This window comes from Phragmites australis, chromosome 5, assembly GCF_958298935.1.
Source record: "Phragmites australis chromosome 5, lpPhrAust1.1, whole genome shotgun sequence".
Taxonomy (NCBI): Eukaryota; Viridiplantae; Streptophyta; class Magnoliopsida; order Poales; family Poaceae; genus Phragmites; species Phragmites australis.
Window position 1 is genome coordinate 15,237,631 of NC_084925.1, and position 9,126 is coordinate 15,246,756.

A 9,126-nucleotide genomic window follows, 5' to 3' on the forward strand; every position below is an offset into this window, starting at 1 on the left:
AAACGTCTTACGTGTATTCTCAAAATGGAAAAAATGCCCCACATGTTAAGCATGATCTAGATTAAGTTATATCTTAATCCCCATTTGTTTATGACCAATCTATGTGAAACCGCAGCACATTCAGTGCGATATTTGTAGTTGTGTTGCTGTTAGTCTGTTAGACGTACAGTCAGTTACTCGGATCGAAATTACTGCTAAACATTCTTCTTGCCGTTTCAAATGAGAGGAAAAAAAAAGGCGAGATAATTAAATCTCAGCGCGGCAGGTGCCGGCCCCTATATAGATACGTGTCGCATGGTCTGACCCAACACGGTGCCACCTGCGGGAGACATTTTCGGCAGTCGATCGATCATCCCTCCAGCGTCAGCCCTTCAATTAGTCCTGTTGCCAGTTTGTTGCGATACCGATACCATGGCGCCTCCCCAGAGCGGCGGCGGCGACCTCCTGGAGACCGGGCTGTTGGACGACGCCGGCAAGCAGGAGGCAGGTGCCGTGACGTTGACGACGACGTCGACGTCGGAGCGTTTAGCGCAGCCGGAGACGATGACGCGACGCACGATGGCGCAGCTGCGGGCGGTGTTCCTGGGAACGAGACTGTTCCCGCTCTTCTCGGCCGTGCCGCTCGCCATCGCCGCCGAGCACCTCCGCCTTGGCCGGGTACGTACCACCCACCCATCCGTCCGCCCGTCTGTTTCTTTCTTTTCGGCCAAGTCGTATACTCTTAATTAGGCAAGATATTTAAAAAAAATGGACTCAATCGGTAGCTTTCTTTTTCTTCGAAAGATACATAGATTGTTTGCTTTCTTGGTTATGTACGTTTGGTGGAGAACATGGAGATGAGCCATATGTGGCCACGGCGGTACGGCTAAGGAGCGCCTTGTCTTGTTCGTTCATCTTTCACCTTTAAGCATCTGGTCGAAGTTTTTTTTCCTACTCTTTACTGCTTGCTATACCGGAGGATGTGACAGTTACTTCCCTCCAATTCTATCCATTCTTTCACTTTCACTTTCGCTAAAGTTTATATGTGCTCATAGTTGAAAAATGGGAATGTGAAGGATAAAACAAGCATAAAAAGGCGGAAGGTTCAATCGATCGAAAATAACACAAGTTACAGTCGATGCCTGCCCCACTGCCTCGTATGAACCTGAAAGTCTGGCACCGGTGAACCTCCAGAGGTTAAACCCCTCCTCCCCTGGTAATCTTACCAGAGCACGTCGATTGTAAAAGGCACAAACTTCGATCGATTATTGTATAGGAAAAGCGGAAAAAAGGATAGATTGTGTGCTGCTGTTAGATGCACTTTTTGTGTGCTGCTGCTAATGGCCTCCAAGTCAACGGTCCCGACAGCATCCTGGAACTAACGACTCTGTGTGCCCTGTTTTGCGTCTGGACCCATCCACTGCTAAAAGGGCATTCCTGTACTTTCAGGGTTCGCAATTAAATAAACACCGCGTACACCAATTGGACGGACAGGATTTTTGTCTACTCGAGCATATATAGATAGGTTAGTTAGCAATGGTGCTTACGACGTCTCTTATATCATTATATATTAATATTTTCTCTTTTCAGAAATAGTAGATATATCTTTTTAAAAAAATAAATTTTATGTACTTTGATTAATAGTTTAATAAAATTATAATAATATCTAGTATATAGAAATTATACAGTTAGATTCACATTCAAAATGATTCATACTATATAGATTTTGTAGCTATAAATGATATATTTTATGATAAAATCTCAATTAAAATTTAATTTTAAAAGTCAAATAAAAACTACGTATATTATTTCTAAACGGAGAGAGTACTATATTGTTTGGTAACCATTCATGTACATACTTTCGATCTGATCTGGATCCGGTTTGTGTGTGGGAGTCAGGGGGGGGGGGGGGCTACGTTAGCATAAGAAATCTGTACAAAGTTTTACCATAAAGCTTGAATGTGTTTCTTTTCTTTTAAAAAATTCAGTAGCATAAGAAATCCTTAGAAAGTTTTATACCATAAAGCTTGAAGGTGTTACTTTTCTTTTTTTCAAAAAAAAAAATCAGTTGCCCCTTACACGTTCGAACATTTAAAACCGACAGCCAAGATTGAGATATACAGAATAAGCAGCCCATTTATAATGCAGAAATTTCATTATTGTTTCTAAAAGGCAAGACTGGAATTTGGTTCCTTCTAAAATAGTTCTTGTTTTCAATGTAAGCCTGCACGACATCTAGGGGATCGTGTGCTATATATGCTCGGAGTTTTATGTTGCAACTAGAGGTGCAGGCGGGAGTGGTTCACTGCACCATAAATCAAAGTAGTTGAGACAAATATAACATAAACGAGTAGCTGAGAGTAAGTAAAGAAAAGAGTATTGATTTTATAAACGAGTAGCCTGAAAAGAATATTTCAAAAAAGAAAAGAGTAAGTAAGCAACGTAAAATGGCGTGGCATGGAGCTAGTACGAAAGGCAGCAGGATAAGCTACGTACCGAACCTGTTGTTGATTTGGACTGAATTGGTACTCCGTGGCAAATAAGACTAGTATAAGCAAGGGGCCTAAAAAACAGTACAAGGCAAACATTACAAAAATGAAGCCTTCGGTTCACAGAAACTTCACAAGAAGCAGTTTGGTGCACCAACATGAACTAGATGCATGTCGCTCCAAAAATTTCCAAATAGATGCTGCATGGATCTGATGCAGAGAGAAAGTTGTCCATGTGGACATCTGAACAAGTCATTGCACTTATCATGTCGCCAGAATATTTCATGCGGCTCCTGTGGCAGCGGAGGGTCAGGAAAGTCGTCTGGCTGACGTGGTAACAACAGACGGTCAGGCGACTCGTCGCTTATGCAGCGGCAGCTTGAACTCCTGTCAGTTGCACGCAACAATAACTGAATACGACGTGCCTGGAAAATGCATCGAGTGGGTGAGCCGTGCGCCATCTCGTCCTTGTCGCAGCTTCTGGGGTTTTCCAGAGCAGAACAAGAACTAGATCCTATGATGGCATCGTGGATCTTCATGCTGACCCAAGCATTTCAGCTTATATCTGGTAGGTGCGCCAACACCTCATTTAGAGTAGAAACCGGCCGCGAAGATACCTATCCAACCTTAAACTGTTTCCTCTGAGATTTCTGCCGCTAGACTCTTGTAAATTTCATGAGTTTCAAAGAGGCCAAAAAGTTTAAATTCCCCTATATTTATTCCGATAAGTTTTGGTCTGCCTAATTTCTTCCGATATAATCCGCCTTAGATTTGACGCTAACCGCTATATATATAGAACCTATCTTTCTGTCGTTTTCGTCTAAGTTTTCCAATTGAGAGCTGTATGTCGAGCTGATAAGCATCCCAACAAATTGGAGGCACGTCACACGCGAGGATTTAACAAATACAGAAATGCACAGTCACATGATGGTGAGTCAAAAAACGTGCTGCTAGGCTGCCCACGACCGACTCAATATGAAGGAGCTGCAATACAACTCAAGATCTGAAAACTTCACGGAACATTCTTTTTCCCTCCTTTGACATTTCTATTCTATTTATTTGTTCAGGCAATGACGTAATTTCGTGCAAGTTTCGTGGTGTACCTGGCCGCTGGCCAGGTCTGTACGGGGAAAAACAAATAGGATTTTAGTGTAAGACTGAACAAAAATCCGTCATCCAAACACCCGACGGTGGAAGAGGTATCCCCTCAACAGATTAAGAAAAACAAAACTTTTCCCAGTAGAATTAAGGCGGGTTTACATCTTGTTATGACGCAAGTTTAGCTAATTCCTGCCTAGATCCCATCCGGTTTTATGCGATAGGAGAACACTGCATAAATCGAAACAGAGAAATGCAAAAATCCGTCATGATGATGATGGTAGTCTTGACTTGGTGGTAGGGCAGCTCGGAGAAAAAAAAGAATAGGCGGATTGGCGCGTTTATATTATATCTTTTTTTTAAGACAGAGTATCATAAAATGAGACTAAAAAATTAGATTCATTAATTTTAAACATCTTAATATTTATTTACGAATATATCAATATTTAACATATTTATTTAATTATAAAAAACAGTGATACTTTCATGCATACATATAATTTTAACATGCAAACGACAATAATACAAACCTAACTAAATTTATTTCATTTTTTTTTGAGTTTTAGATATTTTCCTATACATTTATGTTATTTCAGCTATAACTATTATTTCTTTTGTTATTTTCTGGAATTTTGGGAAAAAATATGTGTACGTGCACATACGTATGCGTAAACAAATACATGTATATAAGTATATATATTTATATATATATATATATATATAATTGCTTTAAATCTTAGCCCTTTTAATGTATGTAATATACTAGTTTATAGAAGTAAATTTTATATACCTCTATATAAACAACGTTACGAGATCCTATCTATATTATTTATCCTGTAATTTAATAATTGAGTTAAAAAGAAGAGAGAAACTAAATATATATATAAAAAAAGTTTTTTTTAAGGATCGGATCCTATAAATTTGCTTCCTCAGTTTACTTTTGTATGAATAGATCGGAGATTTGGTCTCCCCGTGATTAAGCCATCAACTGGACCGTCAACATTACCGGAAGAATAAGAATTAGTGGCCGGCCAGCAAGGGAATCTCCTTGTGCCGGCCGATTTCTTCTTCTCTTGTGGAGCTGTGACTGCGTGCTCTCGACTGCGCTTGTTTCCTTGATAGATCGGTGCTTTCCCTTGAACCGCCCGATAATGCGTACATCTTTCTTGTCCTTATTGAATCAGTGAGTCATATGTGAGCAGCACTGACCATCAGCAGCCTCTGCATTATGGAGAACGAGCTACGTGGTGTTGTACTTATCTTTGCACGGTCAATGTTCGATGAAATGCCTCAAAAAGAACTAGTAGAGCAAGAATGCAATGCTTGCATCTTGTGCACAAGAACATGAAAGACGATAATAGCAGACTGAATCACAGATTACTATGATTATTGTAATATGTTCTCTTCAACTTGTTAGATTTTCTTTTCTTTGCACTGACTTGTGAGAAATTGTGTTGGCAGGCTTGGGTGTTTGTTTTCAGCTTGATAGGCCTGGTTCCCCTTGCAGAACGTGTGAGCTTCCTTAGCGAGTAATTACTCCATGCCTTGTCTTTCTGAGTTCTTTTTCGTGTATAAAAGGTCCTCTGTTCCATCGCTGATCGTTACTCTGATCTCCGTTTGTGCAGACATATTGCCTACAGTGCAGGACCAACGGGTAATTAAAATCACTACCTGCTGTTTCTCAAAGTGCGCTCTGACATAAAATTTAGTGCGCGCACAAACAGCTTATCATTTTAGTGCAATCAAATTAATGAATCGTGAAATATTGTGTTACATACTACAGTATGTGTGCAAATAGGAATTTCTTCCTTCTGACCAAATTGAAGCTTATTTTGAGTGTATTGACTTCATTGCTAGTGATTCAGAAAATGGGTAACAGAAATGACGTGTTTACGAATATTATTCCAAAAATGAGAATGATAAACTTTGCTCTTCTTAACTACCTTGCATTCCCCAACTTCACTTTGAGTTATGAAAAATACTAGGGCTAATACGAAATTTACATGACATTCGTGTTGCTCAAAGATACTGACCACTCAAAAGTGAAATTCTCACATCAACAAGCTCAATAAGGATAGCCAGTAGTTGCTACTGCTTACCTTCCTGCATAAGATTTAACAATGTGCTCCAATAACACCTGATGTGACCTGACTGCAGTACTAAGGTGCAAAGTATATAATATCGTCTTTCTATCCTCAGCATTTGTTTCATTGATTTGAGCTTTGGCCAAATGTTATCCTTCTCTACAGTTTTGAGTGTAAACGAGAACTGAAATGTAGCCACTGAAAAGCTCATGGAACTAATTTTGATTACACTATCTATCAAACATGGAATGAATTAGGGCTATATGTTATTTAGAACTGATCCAGAAGTCCCATTGTTTTTTGTTCATGCATGTGCTTTATCTCAATGCAAACCTTCGCTGATTTTTTACTTGGCATTCCTCTATATTTTGGAAAAAAAAATCGGTTACAGCTGGTGGGCTTCTGAATGCGACCTGTGGGAATGTACCTGAACTAATCATTGCACTGTTTGCTCTGCATAAAGAGAAGATGGAAATCCTCAAGTGGTCACTTTTAGGTTCAATATTATCCAATTTGCTCCTAGTCCTTGGCTCATCACTCCTCTGCGGTGGGCTTGCTAATACTGGCAAGGAGCGTCCATTAGATAGGGTAAGAATGCAGTTACACAGTACCATTGTATATCAGTAGAACTTGGGAATACTGTTTGTACAATAACATATGCCAAAAAATTTCGTGATGTCCTTTAACAGAGACAGGCAGATGTAAGCATTGGCCTTCTGATGCTGGGTGTGCTCTGCCACATCTTACCTCTATTGTCTAAATACACGATTAGCACTGGAGATAGCATAAGCACATCAGGCTCAATTCTGGAGTTTTCAAGGTTTAGTGCCATCGTAATGCTTGCTGCCTACTTTGGAGGGCTTCTCTTCCAGCTAAAAACCCATCGCCAAATTTTTGAGCAAGAAGAGGTATAATGCTTGTTTTACTAAGGATGTTGTGAATGATAAAAAAATGCAGAGACCAGTGACATTTTCTATTGTGACCAATTTTATTTTCTACTCTAGGATAGAAATATTTTCTTGTGGCTACAGTTATGAAACAACATAGTCTTCATTACTTATACAAACAATAGAACTACATATGCACTATGTAGTCATGACGCTAACCATAACTGGACTGTCGTTTACTCATGTTGAACTCTGCTTTGAATTTAGCATTCTCACTCTTTCAAATTCTTTATACTATTAGGAGTTCATTTTCTTCGCTCTTAAGTAGAGTTTTTTATTGTTAAGTGTAAATCTATGTAGCAGCAAAAAAGGATAGGTACATGAAGAGCATACATCTCAGTTCTCACAGTTTTGGACACGAATATTGGAACAATGTTTTCTGCTTTTTGAAAAGTAAACGGTTGGAAATAATCCAACTCCATGTTTTCGCATTATCTTATTGACTCATCATCTCATAGTTCAATGATTTGTCCAATCATTGAATTGCAGGACAGTTCAGAGATCACCAGCAGTGATGACGATGCTGCAGATAATTCAGTTCTAGGGTTTGCCAGTGCAGTAATCTGGTTGATTGGGATGACTGCAGTCATTGCTATGCTGTCTGATTACATTGTCACTACAATTGAGGTATTAAAATTAGAGTGAACACATCTAGGGCATTTATGATGTTTTTAAGTTGTTTCCTATTAATTTCTGAAAATTCTGTTTGTTTAACAATTGTGTTTTTCTGTTGATAGGAAGCGTCAGAGTCGCTGGGTATCCCAGTCAGGTTCGTTAGTGTTATCCTACTTCCTAGTGTTGGAAATGCAGCAGAGCATGCGGGAGCTATCATATTTGCTTTCAAGAACAAAATTGTAAGGATGTATCCTGCTTTTTGCTGATTATTTGAGGCCATTCAAATTAAAATTATCTTAATTAACGATTAACGAGTCCTGTTTATATGTCATGTAGGATATCACCCTGGGAATTGCTCTTGGCTCAGCAACACAAATTTCGTTGCTTGTGGTGAGCATTGAGAAATTTTCCGTGTTCGGTAATTAGGGTTAACTTTGGGGTGTTGATCAGGATTCAGGTGAAGGGATTCAAATGTTATTTTGAAAACAAAACTGGCCCTGGACTGATTATCAAAAGCCGCCAGTTTGCATTTTTCAAAAGTTTTAAATTTGTGTTCTTCAACATTTGGAGTTTCTATCATATACAAGTAGGTAACTTACATCCACTCCACCAAAAGATGGAGTCAAATAGGTCATTTAGCGTTTTAGCCCATAATATGGCCTTTTTCATCCTAACTGGTACATATCGACATTTGCAACTTTGTCAGTTTTCACCAATTTGAATCTCTGATCAGGAGTTTACTTTCATGTCCAGATACCCATCATTCTGATTGTGTCCTGGGTGAATGGCATCCCTATGGATCTTGACTTCAACCTTCTTGAGACTGGATCATTGGTTATGACCGTATTTACCACTGCATTTACACTTCAGGTAATGACAAGGATTGTTAGAACAGACTATTAAAATATCAGAATTACTTTGTATTATATTAAACATCTGTCTTTCTTTTCGGCAAAGAAAGTGCCAAATGTGCATGATGATGTTAATATATTTTTGCAGGATGACAAATGGCATTACTTGAAAGGCTTCAATTTAACGCTTTGTTACGTTGTAATAGCAGTGTGCTTTTTCACCATAAAGGCTCTCCCAAGTAAGTACAGTAAACGCTTGCATCTAAGTTGATTCTCCAGTGGAACAAAGATTTGTGCAAAGTTCCAATCAAAATTAATTGGGGATTGATTGAACCAAAATATCCACAACAATAACATCTGTTCACTTTTCTTTCAAAAAGGTCTATTATCCATCTGAACATGTTTCCTTCACAAAATTCCTCCTAATAATTCCTTCATTGGTTTAATTTGCGGGTAATTTTTTTTAGCGCCAAAGAAGGTACATGCCTGAGCTGCTGAAGGAGATGATGTCCCATGTTTTGAACCAAATTGAGGCATCTGAGTGAAGGGTGTGGACTGGTGTTCTATGGAGCTTCTGATGATCAAGCTGCTCAACATGCTGAGATGAGCTAACCAACCTTAACAACTGATGGCGGTTCGTTCTACATAAGATATGCTGACAAAATGCCACTCATGCTATTGTTTTTGCCTCGATGTTTTTACCCGTGTTAGCGCGGTTGATCTCTCTGCAAGGAATCTGACTTAGGAGGATGTAATTATGGTTTTGCGCGCTTAAGTTAGTCTCTGATACATGTGTGATGCTTGACCACTCGCACTATATTATGTCCATACATATATGACTGCGTTGTTCAATTTGACAACCGTTTGAAATTGTCCAAATCATACTAGAAATATGTTGGATATATGAGAGATCACTCCTTGTAAATAACCGCCATAAAAGATCGAAATACTTGTAGTGTACAAAAGTGCAAAGAACAGAACCATAATACCTAAATATTTGGTTGTGTACATTTAAGCTATGTAACGACGAAAATCAATAAAGCTTTTATTATTGAAAAGATAA

General features: G+C 38.9%; 1 protein-coding gene across 1 annotated transcript; it reads left to right on the forward strand.

The window, feature by feature from the left end:
• The first annotated feature begins 269 nt into the window (after positions 1 to 269).
• On the forward strand, positions 270 to 8,865 carry LOC133918843 (vacuolar cation/proton exchanger 1c-like). The gene is made up of 11 exons (XM_062362921.1): positions 270 to 657; positions 5,028 to 5,095; positions 5,192 to 5,220; positions 6,042 to 6,238; positions 6,340 to 6,558; positions 7,087 to 7,224; positions 7,335 to 7,451; positions 7,549 to 7,602; positions 7,966 to 8,082; positions 8,212 to 8,302; positions 8,531 to 8,865. The coding sequence occupies exons 1-11, from the start codon at positions 412 to 414 to the stop codon at positions 8,551 to 8,553; spliced, it is 1,299 nt and encodes a 432-aa protein (XP_062218905.1). The 5' UTR covers positions 270 to 411; the 3' UTR covers positions 8,554 to 8,865.
• Positions 8,866 to 9,126: the final 261 nt, after the last annotated feature.